This window comes from Arvicola amphibius, chromosome 12 (assembly GCF_903992535.2).
Source record: "Arvicola amphibius chromosome 12, mArvAmp1.2, whole genome shotgun sequence".
Lineage (NCBI taxonomy): Eukaryota > Metazoa > Chordata > Mammalia > Rodentia > Cricetidae > Arvicola > Arvicola amphibius.
This window is the reverse complement of record NC_052058.2, coordinates 146,343,150-146,364,915: the sequence shown is the minus strand read 5'-3', so window position 1 is coordinate 146,364,915 and position 21,766 is coordinate 146,343,150. Positions and strand designations below refer to the sequence as shown.

At 46.9% G+C, this 21,766-nt stretch overlaps 1 protein-coding gene across 2 annotated transcripts in view; it reads left to right on the top strand.

The window, feature by feature from the left end:
• Nucleotides 1-129: 129 nt before the first annotated feature.
• Slco3a1 (solute carrier organic anion transporter family member 3A1) overlaps nt 130-21,766 on the top strand; it is a 281,466-nt gene continuing 259,829 nt past the window's right edge. For both annotated transcript variants that reach the window (XM_038313702.2, XM_038313701.2), the window contains exon 1: nt 130-387. In XM_038313702.2, the coding sequence (XP_038169630.1) occupies nt 208-387 (180 nt within the window). In that variant the 5' untranslated portion in view covers nt 130-207. The remainder of the gene's footprint in view (nt 388-21,766) is intronic.

Sequence of the window (21,766 nt, the reverse complement as noted above, 5' to 3'; positions counted from 1 at the left end):
AGGAGGAGGAGAAAGGGGGCGAGCGCGGCGGCGGCGGCGAGGAGCGGAGCCTTCAACCTCTCCAGCCGCGGTAGGACGGGGGCGGCCGCCGCGGGTCCGGGGCGGGGACAGCACGCAGCCTCGCGGCACGCACCCCCGCCCGGCAACGGCCACGACACCCGGGGCGAGCGGGAAAGCGGCGGCGGCGGCAGCGGCGGAGGGGGAAGGATGCAGGGGAAGAAGCCGGGAGGCTCGTCGGGCGGCGGCCGGAGCGGCGAGCTGCAGGGGGACGAGGCGCAGAGAAACAAGAAGAAGAAAAAGAAGGTGTCTTGCTTCTCCAACATCAAGATCTTCCTGGTTTCTGAGTGCGCCTTGATGTTGGCGCAGGGAACGGTGGGCGCCTACCTGGTGAGTCCGGGTGCCAACTCTGCTACGGACCCCCTTCCCTGCCGGCGCTTCTTCGGCTTGCCGACTGGCACCGGGAGGGGGCTCGCCGGCGCCGGGGGCAGGCGGGCATGACCTCGGCCGGGCGCGGAGGTTGGCGACTGGTGCAGAGGCGGCCGCCGGGGGAGCTGCCGGCCCGAGCCCGGAGCGGGCGGGACCGTGGATGCCGGCAGCAGCTCGTGCGCCTGGCAGGGGCCGGGGGCCGGGGCGGAGGGGTGCCCGAGAGGAGACGCGGCGGGCAGGTGGGCATGAAACTGTTTCTTCTCCCGTCTTGAAAACGGAGCCAGATGGCGAGCTCAGGGAACCTCCTGGGAGACTAGAAAGGCATCGCGGTTCAGGTGACCTGCACATGGGAGGAAAAGCCAGTTAGCATCCTGCGTCCTCTACTCTCCGTTTCATCCGCCCTGAGAACGAATCATTATGCATCATTTTCCCCCAGGCTCTTTCTCCATCCGCCAATTGCCGGGGAAATTTAACAGCTTAGAGTAAAAGGCGCCGGAGTGTGGCCCTGATCTGAGTGGTTGCTGCGGGGGCCACTAGTTAGTCCCACCCGGATCCCAATAGCCATCTTTCAGTGTGGGGATAAAGTTACAGTACCTGGAGAGCAGCTGTGAGTTTGTGTAGTTCTAGCTTGATTCCCTACCATGGTCGCTCTCGGCCACACGGGCAGTGGATCTCGGCGTACAATATGTATCTATTTTATTTGCCTCTAGGAAGGGATTATTGATGCTCAAAAGGCCCATGGACGCCCACTAGACCTAAAGAATCCGCTTGTAATGACTCAGCACTGTCAAGTTCCTACTTTGTTGCTTTCTCCTGCAGTGCTCAGGTGGTCAGCACTTGAGCAGCAGACAGTGAACTTCTGAAAAGATGTCTCGGAGTGGAGAGTGTTAAAATCTTTACGTGTCTATTGACCTGAAACTGGAATCAGATGTCATAGATTTGAAGTGTTAGTAAGCACGGTTGATGGAGATCGCATCGGACGAGATTTCAAAAGCTGTCGGATAACCACATCCAGTGATAGAACCATGTGTATCCTGATGTTATCATGAAGCCCTCATTCCTGGCCCTGGGTTAAAGTTAATGAGGGCCAGACGCTGAATACCCAGTACCACGAACAATTTCCCAAGGCTCCTACAGGCTAAGGTGAAGCGGAGCAGTGCTTGGTGAAAGTTATGTGGTGACTGGGGGAGTGGGGGGATGGGACCTCTAGGGTTTCAGTCCTGTTCCTGGGGAGACAGATCTCCAGAGGGTTTAAGAAATCAAATGCATTTCTGTTGCTACTCCTTAGATAAACAGCTTTTAAACCTCCATCTCTGTCTTGTGCGTGTGTATTGTCACTGAACCCTGGGGCCAAAAGTGTTCTTTTTTTTTTATCATTTTGTCTGATTCGAATACTATGCTGCAAACCTGGGAATTTGCTTGATGAGAATGAAGGTGTTTGGAGGGGTGGCTTCTTTAGGGGTGATTTGACTGGTAGAATACTTAGAAAGGTACGTGCATTATTAGAGGCAAGTGTGCCTTGTTACTGAGTGCTGAGAGTCTGTAGCGTATGCAGACTATGTTCTGTCATACCAGGTCTTCATGTAAACGGAGGCAGAGTCTGTCAGCAGCTGGCTCTTGTTTAACAGTTCCTTCGCCTCAAACCAGTTTTGCTTAAGAGTATGGTCCTCACATGTGGCAAACAGCAGGGTTGTACTTCTCCTCCCAGGGATAATGAATGCCTGAGCTTAGGAGTTTTCGCGTGTAGTGACTTAAAGGGTTTTAGAAGGAAGTGAAGCTGAGCCACAAGCAGATGAGTGGCCTTGTTCTTTTTGGAAAGTTAAAGAGCACGTGCTTCTACCAGGGCAACGTCCCCAAGCAGGGCTGGCCCTGGGAGGTGAGGGGTTACCATGAATCTCAGGATGATGAAAAGGCAGGAGGCATTCAGTCTACCTGCTCCTGGCATCTAAACACTTCTGTCCCTGGTGGAAAGTCTTGTGGGGGGAGGTGGGTAAAGGGTAAGAGGAGCCAACAGGTGCCTTGCATAAAACGGAGGCCCAGGAGAGGACAGGCCTAGGAAATTGAATTAATTTTGATCAGTAGCAGGGCACTCATAAGGTTCTCAGGGCCTTGCTCTGCCCCGCTGCCCTTGATGTCCTTGTACTAGATGCACCTCATGTGAAAACTGGGTAGCTTACAGAGACCGACCCAGTCAGCCTGCTACTCGGCTTCAATCTCCTGGGTCACCTAAGAGGCTTCTCTTCCTCTGTCGTTTTGGACAGGTGGGGAAAGTTGTGGTTTTCTTTCAACCACAGGATCTCTCTCTCTCTCTCTCTCTCTCTCTCTCTCTCTCTCTGGATATTTGGGGAAATCACTTATTACAGGAGGGTCGAGAGAACGGCAGATTTTCTTACTTTTAAGATGCCCTGTGTCTGTAGATGAACACAGGTGGTGCATGTGCAGGGGTGTGTGCATATGTGGTCTTTTCACGGGGGAACAGCATGCTCTACTGAGAAAGTATTTTCAGGTACCCAATGAAGGGCCTGCTATGGGACAACACCAGTGTGCTTCCTTATCCATAAGGAGAATGACTGAAAGCTGGAGGATGTCACTGACATCCTTTCTTATCAGACTTCTAAAGTCCACGCAGCTACCCTGTCCTTTTTCATCTCCTTGGGTGCCTTTTTGTTTTTAGGTATTAGGAAGGGCCATTTCCTTTTTCTCTTTCATCCTGAAAAGACAGATTTCTCCTTGTCCTTAGCCTGTCCTCAGCGACATTGGTGTAGGTGTAGGTTTCCCAGCGGCAGACGTGAGGCAGGAAGTGGCCTGTGATTTGAGAAGCGGCTCTGAAAAGTAGGACTTCTGTGTGCACGCCCTGGGGTGGGAGGTGGGGTGTTAGAGAGGGATGAGAAAGAGGGGGAGAGGGATGGAAGGGGGAGAGGAAAGAGATGGAGGGAGAAAAGGAGAGGGGGGAAAAGGAAGAGAGATTAAGATTTTGATTGATTGGCTTCTCTTAAGAATCTGCCTGCCCAGGACACTCAAAAACTGTATATAACAAGCCATGCTACTCTGGGAACCTACAACTTTTTGCTTGGGTTTTGCAGCCTTCCAGGAAGTGAAGAAAGACTGGGACTCTGACATCCTTGGTAGATTTTGGCAGGACAATAGAGATAAGGTAATCCAGGTGCCACCCAGCTTAGCCAGGGACTCTGAAATCAGCACTTAGAACATTGTTGTATTGCAGCGTCTTAAACAGCTTGGTTGGCTACGATATATATATCATATATATGAGATATATCCTCTCTCTCTCTCTCTCTCTCTCTCTCTCTCTCTCTCTCTCTCTCGTCTAAGAAGAGGCCCTGAGTTTAATGGTCATTGTGCCTTAACCATTTGTCCAAGACAGGGCTATGTGTAATTCTGGTACCTGGGTGTTTGCTTCCAGTGGCTCCCATCTGCATTGCCCTGTTTGCAGGGATATAACTGCTGTGGAAGTCTTGGGCTGTTGAAAGGTGGTCCGGGCACATGGAAACCGACTGGGGAGAAAGCCATTTATGTAGATATGTCTGTGCATTGTGGAGGCTTACTGAGATGTGGCGAGCCAGGTAACTGTGCAGAGACGTGTGTGTGTGTGTGTGTGTGTGTGTGTGTGTGTGTGTGTGGTGGCGTGGCGTTGCTAAGGACTTGGGGAGATAAGGATACAGACAGGAAATTAAAACTTCTGACACCTTAGGCGTTTGCAAATGAAGCTCATGACAGATGCTCTTGAATTGCTTTAGGATGCACATGGAATAAAGGCCAGTGGGCGTCACTGGAATGGGGTTTTCAGGGACCTGGTGAAGCTGAGGTGGGCCTTTTCCTATTTAGAATTATGCTGAAGTGTGTCTGGGGGTGTGGTTACAGGGTAATGACATAGATGACCGAGTGTGGCTAATGAGGCGCCGTCTCTTTGCTTTCTAATCACTTATTTTTAGGCCAGAGAACATTCAGCAGGTTTACAATCAGCTGCCATGGTTGATATTTTCCTTTTTTCTCTAAAAAAGCATCTTTTTGAAGATAGGTTCTTGCATTGCCAGTCTAGAAGCTGACGGCTAAAAAAACGCTTTTAAAGTCCTTGTCAAATTAGTAGGATGACTAAGGTGACTGTATTTTACTTAATCGAATTATTTTATACACTTGTGCTTACTCATAATGACAAATTCCATGCTATTTGCATAGTTACTAAATATCCTCAGGTAATAAAAAATTCTCTTAATTTTTTTTTTCCTTATAGCTTTGTTTAAAATGTTTTACTAACTCTCCTTAAGGAAAAAGTATATTTCTGAAAATTCTCTTCAACCATGTTTGTGTACCTACATACCTTTGTTTCTTTGGGGTGCATCTGAGGAGGGGTGCATGTGCTTTAACAATAGAGGAATCTAACTGGATTACTTCTACAGTGAGCAAGGTTTCTTTCCTGGGTTTTGTTAACCCCACCCCTGCCCCCGCCCCCGCCCCCGCCCCTATTTAATTTCAGTGCCTTCTACAGAGGGTCCAGAGTTCAGGTTGTGTGGTGCTGCCTTGCCTTGCAGGTGGGTACTCTGACATTCTGGCTATTCCTGTCTGTGGCTGGGAGGGCATCTTCCTGTGGCGGGCTGCAAGAGGTTCCTTCTGTATGGTCCATGGACCACTGGGCAGGTGGAGTTCAATCAGGAATCTCTTTGGATTTGTTTTGCGGATCTAATGGCAGACACGAGGGCTCTATTTTGATCAGGGTCTTGCTCCCCTAGCAGCGCGGCCAGGGGATGGGTCAGTGTACTGCTCCCGAAACAATGTAGACAGAGTCTCATTTGATGCGCCACCTCTCTCTAGAGCCACTCCCAGCTTCCACATCCGTTTCGAGGGCACACATTTCACAGGCTATGTCAGTTGACAAGCACACACCTATGAAAAAGAGCCATGACGTTGACCTTCTCTTTGCTCCCACTTTTCATAAGTACTCGTGTCCTGTGCATGCTTGCATGCTCCGAATTATTTACATACAAATCTGGATAATTCTGAATGTCATATACTTCCTTTTTTTTGAAAATATCGCAATGGGGTTTTATATGTTTTTTTTTTTTCCTGTGGTGTTGGGAATTGAACCCAGGACTTGCACATGATAGGCAAGTACTCTATCATTGAGCGACACTCCCAATTCCTTAATGGTAAACTTGATTATGTGTCTTCATATGGGTTTAGATGCTGGGCTCGCTCAAGATGACTTTGGCTCTGTTTGATTACTTCTTTGGAAATGCTGGGGGTAGCTTGTGCCCCAGAAAGATATTCTTGCTTCCTACTCTTTATTTATTTTGTTTTTCTTTTCCTTTCTACTTCTTTATCTACAGAAGGGTAATTATTGACCTTGATTCATAGGATAAGTGAATCTGATGCATTTCAAAGACACGTGTCTTTAAGGCAGGCATGTGAGAGGTTACTTTCCATTGATTAAAACTCCCATGAAGTGAATAAAGTCGAAGGTGGAGATTAGCTCGTGTCTGATGGGGGTGGCTCATTGGATGACATTTCTGTGGCCTGTCTCTTTCCATCTCTCTGACCATTAGGCCAGTGACTTAACCTGTCTCTTCCTTATGGTTTTTTTTGTCCTTTGAAAATGAGGATAATTGTGATCCCTGGGATACTGTGGGGTTTACTGCTCCAGTACCCGCCAAGCGTTTGGATTCCATCTGGCATGTAGTGAGTACCCAGTACATATTAGCCATTATTATCAACACGCCTGCACACATTTCCTGAAGGAATAATGATGTTGTAACCCCAATCACTGAATAATAATAAAATGATTTCAGTTGGGCTCTGGCTTTGGTTTAGTGAGCTGCAGACCTAGGAAGCTTATATTTCTGAATAAACACCTGTCTGGGAGGGAAAGAAATTATTTGAAAGTATAAAATAAGTTAAGTCCTGGGTGCTAATTCTTTTATTTGCTTATCGTAACAATTCATATTAAAGAGTCTAAAAATGAGGGGTGTGTGTGTGTGTGTGTGTGTGTGTGTCTGTGTCTGTGTCTGTGTGTAAGGGAGCCACCACAGCAGTGGTCATTTATGTATATTTATGTATGTCCTTTTATGGGCCATGAGTACTTAGGAGAGGAGCTGGTGACTGGGAAAAATGAGTGTTGATGGTCTCACACTGGGGTGTTCTCTCTTTCTGTCACTCTGGTTATATGGCAGCCAAGACTAAGGACAGGAGAGTAAGATCTGACTAGTTGGGGGGTTCTAACAGGGGAGTACAGCTACTCAAATACCCTTAACTGAAAGACTGGTCCTCCTTGCTTCCAAGAAGGTTGTCCTCTTCGTCCTAGCATGCAGCTTCCAGAGGGACACACATGGAACAGTGAGGGAGGAAGGGGACATCCGCCTAGCCAGCCAGATCAGCCAAATTAACCCTGGCGATCAACGGGGTGACAGATGTTGCAGCCAGATCACCCTCACATCCCTTAGACTGGTTTGAATGTAGATGGTTTGAATTATCAGAGCCTCAGTTTGCTCATCTGGACAATGGGGCTTATGTATCTTAATGGATAGCTCGGAGGTCTAAATGAATGGGCATGTGATAGAGTAGTTCTTACAGAGTACCATAGTTACTGACTACTTTAGCAGGGATGGGGTAAGGTCATTGACCTAAGTACCAGCAGGCACCTGAGGATTTGGGAGCTTGTGTATAGCCTGGTTTTGGAAATTGTGTTTCCAAAACTGATGATCTTAGCTCCTGGAGCTTGTTCTATTTCTGTGGTTATAAGGCTGAGTGGGCACTTCAGGTGATCTTGAGATATCACAAGAGAGAGGACCAAGGGACGACATATGCCTGGAGAAACCTGGAAACTCAGCTTGGTGGCCCAGAAGGGCTCAGGGCTGGACTGCTCTCCTACTTCACCTTGATCCTTTATGCCACAGTAAGCAGGCTCTATAAGCACACGTGTGCACGCGCCTCCTGTTACAACCTTCGCTTTCTCAGAAGCAGAACGAGGGTGCTGTAGAAACAGTCAAGTTTCCCATCCAGTGTCTTCCTTCTCGCTATTTCTGATGCAAGGACTTGTTCAGGAGTGGAGCTTCTCACACTGCTCTCTCGTGTAGTCTCTACAGCCTTCCTGTCCTTAGGCTCCTTGATCCTGACCCTGGTGGAAGGAAAAAGACGCAGATGGGGTCATGTTGGTGAATTGGGTTGCAGTGTTATACACCAGGTAAGGTTTGCAAACCCTGTCCAGATGCAAAGGATTTGCCCAGAGGACCACAGAGCCCCCAAAGCCTGCTGACCCTGTGGTGACCTTATTAAAAGCACTGGATCCTCGGTGGCTATGAGCTGCAGTGAGCTAGCCTGCAGAGCCGTCTTCTGGGCTATCTGGTGACAACAGAGATGAGACACATTCCCTTGGTGATGGGCAGAATCCCAACATCCAGCGATTCCCAGGGTTTGTTGGCTCTTCCTTGTGACTTTGAGTCTAGTTCCCAGGTAAATGGAAACCCTTCCTACCTGAGGACCTAGTTGGTCGCTCTCTTTAGTCACAATGGTGGTAATCCACTCAGCTGTGTCTCCAGTCATGGGTCATTCCTCTCCAGACTTTGGAATAATGATCTCACTGTTTAGGCTATAATTGTTGATAGTTAGAATGTTCCTGGGTTTAAACAAAAGTCACCTATTGAAAATACTTTAAAACAAAAGGCAGCATGGTCTATATAACCTGCCCTGATTTGGTGGGGAGAGGGCAACGTGTGGGCCCACCCTTCTCTTTGCTTCTGGTTTCCTCCACAAATAGCTGGCCATTACTCTTTGGCACTTTGTTCCCCAGGCGTGTGACAAGCCCAGCGACGTTCGATTCACCTGGTAAGGACTCAAAGCAAACACTGCCTGCATTGATTTTTTTTATTTAAATCGTTAACGTGAACTCTCTGAAAACCCTGAGCAGGCTGTGGCTGCAAACACATTGGAATAGCCCACGGTGTGTCTGCCACATCTTTAGCACATGGCAGAAGGGCCACGCACTGGCAGCTCATTGCTGGGCCGTTACAAGAACCCAGTCTGAACGCTGGAGGGGTGTGGTGCATGTCCTATGGGTGCCATGTCCGCTCATCTACTCTCTCTCTCTCCGCACTCCCTCTGACGCTGTACGGCGTGGAGCTGATTCTAGTTCATCAGTTGCCAATGATGAACTTGGCTGTCCAGGTAGCCCTTGGGAATCTTCCTTCATGTCTTCTGTATTAATTACTTTTTTTGTTATGTAACACGTGGGAGACCAACGTGCAAAAGAGATTTATTTTGCTCCTTTTTTCCAGAAGGCTCAGTTCGTGGTCACTTAACACAATGTGTTTAGGTGAGACATGATGGAAGTAGATGTGTGCGGACCAGGTATAATCTTAAAAGGCAGCTCAGTCACCTCTTATCCAACTAGGCTCCACTCCCTAAAGGTTCTACCACTGTCTAAAATAGTGCCCACACATTCAACACATGCACCTAAGGCAGAATGTCTCACCTAGTGGATCATAACGCCTTTGGGAGGGGGGCCAAACAATCCTTTCACAGAGACCACCTAAGACCATTTGCATGTCAGATATTTGCATTATCATCCATAACAGTAGTAAAATTGCAGTTATAAAGTAATAACAAGATAATTGTATGGTGGGTGGGCTGCCACAATATGAGGAACTATGTTAAAGAAAGGCTGCATTAGGAAGATTGGGACGTTTCATTTCTAAGCCGTAACACAACTAAAGCCCATGAAGTCCCTCTCTGCAGACACCCAAGATTCTGGTTTTGTAGAGTTAGGAGAAATAAGCAGGGTCCCAACGGACACTCAGCACACAGTCCTGGGACACAGCCTAGGGTAGAAACACGGCAGACCACTTCTGACGACACAGGTTCCCACATCCAAGAAATCCCCCCAAAGGGAGAAGTGACTCTTTCACTTCTTCCCCATGCACCTGCAGGCTTGGTGTAGGAGAACAGTGCCACGTGGTGTCTTTCAATTAAAGACTATTGTAAATTATTCATAGGGGATGGCTACTGTCTTTTGCCTCCTTTGGAAAAGGCTTATGTAAACCAGGCATGCTCTTTCTCTAATTGTTGGATATGCTCTCCCATCTTCTGCTGATGAGAATAAGAAATTACCACCTTGGATAAAAGCAGGTTGGAAAACTGCCCTGGGCTGATTGCATAAGCTTTAAAATATTGTACCTGAAATTGTGTGTTTACTCTGCTAAGAATTCCCTTAATGAAGATGAAAATTTCTACACAGCTGGACCCATATGGTTTTTTTTTTTATTTTCCTTATGTAAGATTCAATTCTTGTGATCCAATCTGTAAAATCAAGAATGATGCTGTTTAGTTAAGCTCTCCGTTAGCATTTTGGGTCAGAATGGTTTGAAGTAGATCCACAGAGCCATCTACAGCAATCCCCCAGCATCCATGCTGGTCATGGCTTCAGCACTAGCCTCCCTGCCCTTCAGGGGTGCACAGGGCTTACCCTAGGCCTGTGGTTACTTTGGCTCTCCTCTACATGCAGCGCAGTGGTCTTCTGCATATGTGACTGAACAACATAGGTTATGATTAATGTTTTCCTTGGGCTGTATCATTCCTCTAGCCCTGGACATTTGCTGCATCTTATGGGATAATGTTCATAATTTGTACATATTCCAGTGTGGCACCCACTCCTCTTCCCCCTGGCTCTCAGGCTCATACAGTCGAGGCTGGATTTGAACTTGTTACATAGCTGAGGATGCTCTTCCTGTCTTTAATTCCTAAGTGCTACGATTACAGGTGTGCTCCACTCTGCCTGGTTGTGCAGTGCTGGGGTCAACCCCAGGGCTTTGTGTGTGCTAGCCAAGTACTTAGTCAACTGGCCTACATACACCAACCCCAGCCATCCTGCCCTTGAAGCTATGCGATGTGGTATGTTATGTGTGGCCACCATAGCACATTTCACAATGGAACTGAGTCAAGATTCCTCTTGAGATGTAGGCCAAGGTCTTTTTTTTTTTTTTTTTTTTTTTTGACAAGATGAGAATTGGAAAGAAAAGACTTCAATGGAACTAGGTATCTTGAAATAGCTATAGAAGAGCTTCAGACAAGACATTTCCGTCCTTCATCCTTTTGAAAAAAAAATTAGGACGTGACTCCTGCTTTATTATGCAGTATGTATATTGCCTTCCCCGTGCTGGCAGATACTTGCATAGTGGGCTTTACATGCCAACAACACACTTTCTCAGCCAGCCAAAGAGAAGGTACCTTTTAGAAACCCAACACACAAATTAGCACCTTCCGTTTACCTTTGCCAAGCCATGGAGGTTTGTATAAATAGATCAGAAAGTCGGTGAGCAGCTCTGCAGTTTTGCAGCTGGCAGTTGGCAGGAGCCAGTGGGGAGTCTTGCCTTGCACCCCAGCCCAGAGTGGTGCATAGAGCCTGCAGCCTGCAGGTCAAGTCCAAGTACAGCTGCATTCATAGGTAGAAGTGAGTGTTCTATTTGCATATTGCCCGTGTGTCCCAAGCTTGCCTGGGCCTGTCATTCAAAGATCTGTTCATAGGCCTTCTTAAATATAGTTTGGCCCTCTGTACCCAGGGTTCCTGTTTTCATTGATTCAACCAATCCCCAAACAAAAATAATGGAAAAGAGCTCACACTGGGAACTGAACATATATAGACTTTAACTGTCTCACCATTATTCCCTAGGCAATAGAGTATAGCCAATATTTACATAGTACTCATTTAATTAGCTATCACAAGTAACCTAAAGTATACAAGGAGATAAATGTAGATCATATTCAAGTATTATTCATTCTATTTCATTCTTTTTGTGGTAGTATCAAACCCAGACAAGTGCACATTCACAAACCTTTTTTAAAATAAATTTTATTTATAATTTGGAGAGATAGCTCAGCAGTTAGCACTGGCTGCTCTTCCAGAGGACAATTTTCAGTACCCACACAGGCTTACCACGGTCTGTAACTCCAGTTCCAGAAGATCTGATGCCCTCTTCTGGTCTCCAAATGGCCCTGGGCATGCACATGGTACACATATATACATATATGTGGGCAGAACATTCATACACATAAAATTATTTAAAGTATAGGATTGCATGCAATTGCTGCTTAACCACATGACCGCACGATTTCTGATTCTCCTGCTTCCTCTCCTTGACACCTGGGACGTTGGCATGTGCCGCCGAGGCTTGGTTTTATGTAGTGCTGTGGGATGATCCCAGGGCTTTGTGCATGCCAGGCAAGCGCTGTACCAGCTGAGCTCCGTCCCCAGTCCCTCTGTGACTCTTTAATATAAGGGATTTGAACATATGTAGATTTGGTATGAGAGCTGTTCCGGGAATCTGTCCCTCGCGGTTATAAAAAGACATCCTAGAACAGTTATGTCTGCACTTGTTGCTTTCCTTTTAGACAAAATTAGGGCACAGAATTCACACTTCCCAAGTGTGCAGCTTTGCTTTTAGGACCTGCCTACCTTCGCTGGCAGGTGTGAGCAGGTAGCCTGGAAGCGGGCAGTGGAAAGCATTCGTTAGACGTAACGATCATAAAAGCATGTGTAAACTAAGGCACAGTTTACGGCATCTTTGATGTTAGGATCCAAAGTGCTTCAGATTCTCCAGCTTTTGAGCGCTGACATGTTGCTGGGGATGGAACATTCCAGACTTGATCTCATGTGTGACAGGTGGTCAAAATGTGGCTGCAGTAAAATACTGTATAAGATTACCTGCAGACTGTGTGCAGGAGACGTATAAAAAAAGTAAGTGAATTGCGTGTTTTGACTCGGCTCTCATTCCCTCGCTAGCTCCCTGTGTATGTGTAAATGTATCACAATTTGTAATAAAAGATCCCTCAAATGTGAAACTTTTGTGGCCCAAGTATCTTGTACAAAAAAAAAATGCTACTGAGCCTGTATGGCTTTGGTGAATAAAAAAAAAAAAAAAAAAAAAAGCCAAACAAATAAGCAAGCAAACAAAGCAAGCAAAAACACGTGCAATTCTCTCACATTTTCAAAGTCCACACCCCTCATTTTTGTTTTAGGGAAAAGCGGCTTCATATTTTCTAATGGATACCATATCAGTCCTTAAGGGGGGGGGGATTAAAAAATCCCTCCTTTTTTGATTTAGAGAAAAATGGTCTTCATATTTTCTAGTAGATACCATATCAGTCCTTAATTTAGGGAGCAGATGAAGATAAATACATTCGTATTTATTTTGCCTCCTGACACTTTGGGGAGGATTCTCATTATAAAAACACGAGAAAAGGGCCTCCTTTAAAAGTCTGTCCAGGTCTCATGGTGCCTAAGGCTGTGAGCGGCTGAATGACAAGGGAAGTGTTTTCATTTCCCTTCCAGATGAGGAGGCTGGGTGTCTGTGTTCGGGTCTGTGGCCTTTGTGGTTGCTTTTCTGTTTGTGCCCAGTGAACTGAGCCATGCCTGTCACAGGTGTTGGGTCACAGGTGCTCGGCTCAGCCCCCATGCCTCCTGCCTGTTTTATTCAATGTCTTTTTTACTTCTCTTTACTGGCTCTGTCCCCGTTGGTGCCACACTTAGCCAGCCCCGACAGGATGTCACAGTCACAGATATGGGTCCTCTGGGATGGGACTGGTGGCTTGGTCCCTCCAGGCAGGTTTGTGCTGTGGATGGTATTGGCTTTGTTCTTCCAGTGCCACCTTCTCTCTGTCCCCACCATCCTTTCCCGTGGACCATGCAACTGGGTCTTTACCTCTTCAATGTAGGTCTTCGAACTCCAGGTCCACTGTTCACCCAAGACTACAAGCCAACTCTGCTGTTCTTTATTCTTGCTCAGGAGGCGGGGGGCCCAGTCTGCCATGCTTTCTTTAAATCCTTGAGTTTTGTGGAGGTTCTCAAACATTTCCAGTGTCTCAGATGTTAGGCAAATTCCGGTAGTAAAGAGAAAGTGATTTGCCATCTCCTCTGTGGCGAAGTGGAAATGGGCTGGAAGCCAGAGGGCGGACACATCCTGGATGTGTTTCTCTGAGCACTTCTGAAGGAAGAGACCAACTGTCTCAGCTTCCTAGGGCTACTCTAATACATTTTCACAGACCGGATGGCGAAGAAGGACAGATTCATTTTCCCCCAGGCCTGGAGGATGCAAATCTGAAGCCAACTGCTTATGCTGTCTGTGACTCTGGGTGGAACCCGTCGTTGGGTCTGCCCAGCTTCTGGTGGTGACCCCTTTGGTCCCTGGTAGTCATTGGCTTGAAGCAATATCACCCGTCTCTTCCTGTCACCTCCTGGCATTTCCCTCATGTCTCTTGTCTCGTAAGGACACAGGTCAGATTGGCTAGGGTGTGCCCCCGATGACCTCAGTTTGGCTTGTTTACATCTGCAAAGAATTCCTTGGCAGACACATTGGTGTCTACAGACACTGGGAACAGGAATTTGACCATTTTGTTGGGGAGGGAATCATTTTTGCCTGTAGAGCACGGGTGTGCCTTTGAGACTGAGGGCACAAAGACGTTCAGACCCCTTAAGGCAGCCGTTCTTAACATGTGGGTCGTGACCCCTTTGGGGATAGAATGATCCATTCACAGGGGTCGCCCAAGACCATCGGAAAACACAGATATTTACAATTTGATTCACGACAGTAACAAAATTACAGCGATGAAGTAGCAATGAAAATAATTTTATGGTTGGGGGTCACCACAGCATGAGGAACTGTGTTAAAGGGTCACATCATTAGGAAGGTTGACAACCACTGCCTTACGGGGTTTGAATTCAGTAGGAATATTGAAGATAGGCATAGGCTTTATGTTTGAAAGAATGACCAGGTTGGTGTTATCTATATTCTGCTTCCATCTATAGCAATGCTTCTTCGGGGAGGGATGGGCACGATAATTCTCATAATCTCTTAGCATAGGCTTCTTCTAAAAGTGGTGTTAGCTTGGTCTCTGCCAGACTCATTAACAACTTTTTTAGGTGATGCAAGCAATATATGGGAGGATAGGTATGGCCTTTATGGGGTCCGTACCTCCCAAAAGGGAAGATGGCCTATTTCTAAGGTTTTCATTAACAGTTGGTTCATTCATCAGAATGACTTCAGTCCTGGGTCCAGGCAGGGGCTGAGCCATCATGGAGCCTTCCTTCCATCTGCTCTGGTTTCTACACAGGCCAGTGTGGCGTCCCAGAAGCAAAGCGGCAGGCTGGAAGTGGGAGGTGTGAGAGACAAGCCTGGGTGGGTAGGGAAGGTGTTCACAGTTGGAGACGTAAAGTGATCAGGTATTGAGTTGGCAGGAGATGGGCGGAGATGGGCCACAGAGATGTGCGGGAGCGGGACTCCTGGGGACAAGGGGACAGGCTAGGAAACCAGTACCACAACCACAGGCCTGGTACTTTGGAGTCTCAACTCCAGGCAGCAGTGTGGGGGCTGCCGGCACCTGTTTTGGCAAAGCTGCTGTCCTTCTGCCTCCCAGCTTTGAAGTTGTATGGTAAGATGCTGTTGGCATCCAGCCCGCCAGCTGGTGGAGGGAAGCTGCATCTGGGCATGCTCAGACTCAGGAAGGCAGCTATGGCATGGGATGGCTAAAGGCATGCTTTGTTTAAGTGTAGAGGGGCACTCCTTGTTGGCATAGACAGTCACTAGGATTAGAGAGAGAAGCTGGCCTCTGTACCTTGGATGTCCTAGAACATGGTGCTCACCAGGGTGGGGGACCAGAGGACACCGTGGTCCCTCTGTACTGAAATGCTCTTTTGAATCACCTGCAAACCAGATTGCTGCAACATGACCTAAAGTTAGGAAAATTATGTATGTTGGCTGTTTTTAACACCTTTTTTTGGCCTTGGATATATCAGTTTCGGATAACTTTAAGGCTGGTAACAGAAACAAACTGTATTTGGACATAGGAAACGCCTCCAAACAAAAAGTGGGTGTGTACAGTTGAAATTTTCTTGTGCAGTTTCCTCTGAAAGAACCTGGCAGAGAGCAGAGGGGGGATTTCTTTGTTGGCATTGGCCACACCTTGGATTAGGGAGAGCAGTTGGCCTCCAAAGAGAGTCAATGCAAGTTGGGAACTTGGTTGAGGATTTCTTTGGCATGGTTTCCCTCTGGGCAAAATGTTTCCTAGTCCAGTCTGTTTATTTATTGAGTTTCAGTTTTTAGCATTGTAACTGATCCCCCTTCCATTTTATCAGGTACTGTTGTATATTGTATCATTGTTTGGTGCCATTTCCATGCAGAACTCCGTATCATATACGTTAACTTTCTAGACTAATTAACATTTCTTTCTTAGTTTTGTGTTAGTCTCATCAAATAACCTAGATAGGTAGCGTAACAGAGTAAGGAGGCTTATTTAGCTTTTGATCCAGGTCACTGGGAAGCTCACACAGCATGTCCCAGCATCTGGCAAGGGGCCCCCTGGTTGCATTACAACATGGCAAAGAAGCAGAAAGAGAAATGGCTGCAGGCAGGAGGGCCAGACACACGGAATGGCTTTGCTTTATTTCACCGAGTCTCATGAGAACTAAAATAGCCTTGTGAGAACTACATTAATCCTACATTAAACTACACGCATGGTTCCCCCATGACCTCATTATCTGCCGTTTAGATCCTACCATTTCTTTTAGTACCATCTTGTCTGTGGGTGGCACTGTTCCTTGGACATGGCATTCTAGACTGTATAAAAGAGAACAGGGGAACCCACTGTTGGCATGCATGTCTTCATTGCTGTCTTCTTTCCGGGGACAGAAGATGACCAGTTGCTTCAAGCTTCTCTGCCTTCTCTGCCACCATGGGCAGGCCTCCAACTATGAACTTTTAAAAATAAACACCTCTCCAGTGTTTTGTTTATGTCAGGGTCTTTCATTGCAGCAACAGGAAAAGAAGCTACAGCAGAAATGCAGGTGCTCTTTGACCTACATTGGGGTCACGGTGATAGGCTCATTTTATGTCGAAAACATCTTAAGCCTAAAGTGCATCTGCTATCCCTCCATCCACTGAGTACCATAGCTTAGGACAGCCTACCTGAAATGAACTCAGAACAGCTGGCTGTAGCTGGGCAGAACTGCCGGCCACACGGTATAGTCTGTATTGTTGTGGTTTACTGAATATGGGCTGAAGATGAATTTTCCATGGAAATGTGTAGGAATACTTCTACATTGCCATGAAGCCGAAGAATTATAATTCAAGCTCTTAGAAGTCCAGCTCTTCTAAATTGGGGCACCTGGCCCATCTCTGAGTTCTTTCTATTACTCATGGAAAAGTAGCAGCCTAGATACAACTCACAACATGTATGCTGTTCAAATACCAAGTAGTACATTTAATTTCCTTCAGCGAACCTCAAGCCACCCCCTTCCATTGTTGGTCATTTCTGTAGATCCCTGCCCCCACGCCCACCTCCCTTTAAGTATTTGCCTACAGACTAAATAACTGTTGTCTTAATATGTGGCATACAACTGAATTCCACCGTAGCTTAGCACATGGTGGATGCCTGCCCTCCCCTTTGGAACTTGTTATGTGTATTCTCCCAGCCAACAGAGTCAACCCTAGATGCATTCCAGCATTTTCTGCCATCGTCTCTGACTCCTTTTTCTCTCTTGGTTCTCTGCAGTTAAGAGAATCAGTTGTCTGTGTCCTGCCTTGGCTTCGAACTCTGCGGTTGTTTGTGTTGCTTGGATTCCTTGTCTATTTCTAAATCCACCATGTCTGTTTTTAAATCTCCATTCGGCAAACTAATGTTTCTCTAGTTCTCTGTGGATTCTGTTGAGTGATTTTATTTTGACTCCCAGTTTATTTTTTTTAGGGTCACACGTGTTATCATCTTCTCCCCTCCCCCCCCCCCGTCCCAACTCCTGTTGCCTTTTTATTCTCTAGGTGGTGATCACATAGCTTTATTAAGTCCTGTGGAGCAGAGACCTTCTGGATCCTTCTTGGTTATGCTTTCTGCTAGCCTGAGCTCTGTGTCTTTGAGTCCTTGCCTTTCCCCTAGGAATCTCTGTTTATCACTGTCCAACACATGTAGTTTGCTTGTTCCTGGTTTACTATCGTCTAAGTAAGTCTGTTCTTATCTGTTATCCTGGGTGAGTTTACTTGATGCCCCTTTCTCAGTTGCCACCAAGCTGAAGTTTGAAGCCTGTTTTTCCATTTCCGGGCATGCTTTCAGCAGCCCAGGGATACGCTGTGGTTGGGGTGGAGCGAAGCTGTGGAGGTGATAATCCCAGCACCCTGTCAGCTTGCCTGGAAGCTGTGGCTTTTACTTCTGGACCTCTTAAGAGTCCTGTGCAGTGGGTTCAGCCTTCAGGTGTGGGACTCACACTGCACCTTCTGGTGGTGCTCAGCTATGACGTCAACTCCGAGTTTCACTGTGTACACCAAAGTTTTCATTTCCTTATAGCAGAGCCGGTATCAGGGCTACGGACTTCTTCTGCCTTTGTTCCCAGTGGATGTTTATCGGGAGAGGAGAGATCTACAAATTCCTTCTCAGATTGCTCCCTTCCATGCTTGGTCATTGTGTTTGTCTGTGTTTTCCTCTTTAGGGAACTGGCTGAGGGACTATAAGCATTGCATACTTCCCCTCCCTGTCACCGACCCTTTCCCTTTCTGTATTTTTGTTTTTGAAGTTTTTGACCCTGAGGTGTGCTCATTTTCTCCCTCTCACACTCTTTCTGACCCATGATTATTCCTGCTTTAAACTGAATTAAGTTTAGGGATTTTGCACGTAAATCCCACTGTCTAATTGGAAAGTCTCTGATAAAATTCCCAAGTCTGTATAATAACCCCTCCCTCCATTCCAGCCCCATTTTTTGGGTGGCAGTTTCTTAGAGCTATTTGCTGTTCCCTCTTGTGTTGTCCCCTGAATTATGAAATGGTCTGAGGGGACTAAAAGGGATGGTCACAAAGACAGAGCCAAGATGGAACCTCTGTGGGAGAGGAATCGTTGTCTTGAGGATGTGGCATAGTGGGAGGAGTACCTGTGGATCTGATGTGACTCCCACAGATGTAGGAACATTTATCCCTGGGCAGAGTGGGGGTATCCTTCGCTCTATGTCTAAAAGTCCAAGATGCTTTGCAATCTGAAATACCTCAAAATCCTGAGCCACCATGAAGGAGGGACCATCACAAGGACACAAATGGAAAATTCCACCCGTGACCGTGACCCTGTGTAACTGCTGTGGCAAGCACAGCAAAGACGCCACATGAAATGACCTTCAGGCTCAGCGTAAGGAGGGGGTGAAATCTGAGTAAAAGTCTCCTGTGTGGGATTGAGCCCTGCCCCTAGAATCTCTCAGGGTATCTCCTCATATATCTAGAAGTACTGTAAAGTCCCAGGAGTCTGGTGCTGGGCATTTCAGATAAGGGGTCTTCACCCTGAATGGAGGCTTGCATAGTTGAAAGATCTTGCTATTTTTGTTAGTGCTTCCTTTCCAGGTCTTGCCATTTATCTTCTCTAATAGCCCTTTTCCTGGCTCACACCCAGAGAGTGAGGGGGTGCTGGGTGGGGATGGGGCAGAGCTGAGGACTCTGAGGGGACCGAGTGTTGATGTTACTACTTGCATTATCACTACTTGTGAGAAAACGCTATTCACTCCTTTAAAAAAAAAATACTCAGGAAAACACTGACCATGACTTTGCCTGGGACAGAGAACTAACTGTCCCTGGCTGTCAGCTCCTCCCTAGTCATGGCCTGGTGGCTCGGACAAGTGATAAGAGTCCTTTGAAAATGTTCCCAGCATGTTGTCACCTGCACACCCAGTCTCGCTCGCATATTTGTCTGAACAGCCAGCCACTCAGAAGCCTAAGCCATTATGTAAGAATTTTGCCATCACAATCCCCACAAAATTACAGCGCTCGGTGCCAGAGTGAGCAGACTTCCCGATGAGTGCTGGCTTGTTCAGCAAACGGTCACCTTTCCAAATCTTAGGACAGGCTTGCATCTCCCTTGCTTAGAAAACATTCCTTAGGATGCTTGAAGAGTCATATTTTGGTCTTATTATAAGACTTCTGATGGGGATAGCTCAGGTTTCTCAGAAGTAAATATGGGCACAATACCGTCTTACGACTGTGAGATATTTGTTCAGTGGACTTCAAAGTAGTGATGGGAATTATGTTGTTTCAGAGTAATTCCACTTTTGTCTTTAGCTCTTTGTTCTAGTTCCTCAAAACCCAAACCAAAAGGTAACTGTTAGAATATAGTCCGTCAGCCTTTCCTCACCACCCAGACCTGAATACTTCAGATTGGGACCCTAGGAGTTCCTGTCTCCCGCATGTTGGGTGACAGTATGCTCGGTCACACTCTGCTTTTGGTCTTAGTTCATTCTTTGTTAGTGGGTTCCATCTCCCCAGAGCCCTATTCCCTACTGTGAACTTGGATATTTCCTTCTGGTTTGATCCAAATGCCCTGCAACCCTGTACTTTCTGAACTTTGAAGGTAAGTTCTTGCTTTGCCACTTCTGAGTTTCACACGATGTTTAAAAACCTGGCGCCAAATTTAGGAACCCCATGCTGCAGTGTCTGGGGGACCGAGTTCGTGATGTGCAATTTGACCATGAGTTGAGATGGGTGGCACATCCAGACTTCTTCACAGGAGAGGGACATTCATTCCCTTGACAGTGACACATCCAGGGGGTACCCTTTTAACAGATGAGATGGCGCTTACCCATAGACATAGTGTCTGCCATTCCCTGAGTGTCCCCTCTGCTGCATTCATTTTTTTATAATGAAGCTACTTTTGAGGTCTGTCTTTATTACTTTCCTCTTTCCTTACCTCTCTCTCTCTCTCTCTCTCTCTCTCTCTCTCTCTCTGTCTCTCTCTCTCTGTCTCTCTCTTTCTCTCTCTCTCTCTCTCTCTCTCTCTCTCTCTCTCTCTCTCTCTCTCTCTGTGTGTGTGTGTGTGTGTGTGTGTGTGTGTGTGTGTGGTCTGTCCCCTCGGCTACATGGCCTGATGTCAGAGCTGCCTTGACTTGGCAACTTACTTGGTTCATGAGCAAGATTGCCTGGATTCTATTTAGGCTCTGCCCATCCTGGGTGACTCCAGGAAGGCCTGTCACCCTTTAGCCTTGACTGTGAACCAGGATAATCAGAGTCCTTGCCACAGGGAGATCTCCTGAGTGTGAAGTGTTGTTGCTTCATGTGACAGACCAAGTCTGGTACCTGGTGCCTGGGCGCCATTACATCTGCCTTCCTATTGCTGTTGTCCCTTCTGTGGGTCACTGGCGATGGCCGTGGGGGCTTGATAGGCCCCGTTGGTAAAGAAGCACTGGTGGTAGCTGGAAGACAGGGAATAAGGAGTAGTAGCGGCAGCCCCAGAGCCAGCATTGTAAAGCCACAGCGGACAGATAATCCAGACTGCCGTCCGACTATGGGAGTCAAGCTGTATTGGACTACAACCATGCCAACTGCTTTATGTATTTTGTGACACAGATTGCAGAGCCTGCGAAGCCCTTGAGCCTGGGCTTCCACATCTCATACTGGTCTTCCTGAGTCTCACAACTCTTGGATTCGACTCCCTGAGTAAGGTGCTGCCCGCTGTTCACTTTCTGCCCTCGGCTTTAACTTCTTTGGTGTCAATGCCTACCATTTTCAATGTCTTATACTAGAGGTGAAGGAAGGTGCCTTCCTTCACGCATGTTCCTTTTGCATATCCTTGGCCAGCCTACCACACAATCTATATACATAGATGCTCATGGGCTTTTCCAGCCAGGGCTCTGGTGATTCTGAAGGGCCCTGCATCAGAGTTGGTCTTTAGATGCATAGGCCTTTTCTCCCACTTAATCAGTGCCTAGGCCTGCATGTGCTTATGTTTTGAATAGAAAGACCCTTCCTGATGAGCCCAGGGGAAGCTCTTCTGACTCCTGTCCTCTGTCACCATGGGATTGTGCTCTGTGCTAGAGCATCCATGCTGCCTGATCAGAGGCCTTCTCTCTGTTCATGGGATTGGCCCAAACATATCAGTTAGTTATAGACATTATGATTTTGCCATTATGTTTGGGGTTGTACTCTTCAGCCCAGATGTAGCTCTCTGAAGTTTTCAGAGCATAAAACCTTATTTCTACAAATTCCTTCTGCTGTGGGACGGAAACAGGCTTGTCTTGTCTCCACAGTCATTCTCTGAGGGTAGCTTCTGTTACTCAGCTTCTATCCTTCTTGCCCATTTTACTTTATTAATCAAAGGTATTAATTTATTTTCTTTTATTATCCTAACCACTTAAATAACCACTTCATACTTCAATTAATTTAATGTAAAGATAACAGTTCTTGTGTACTTGCCTAGTTTGTTTAAGGAAAGGTCATATGTAACCCAGGCTAGCCTGAAACTGACTATACAGTGTTGGAGGAAGCCACTTGTTGGCTCCCATCTGCCCAGAACCAAATAATCACACAGAAACCATATTATTTAAATCACTGCT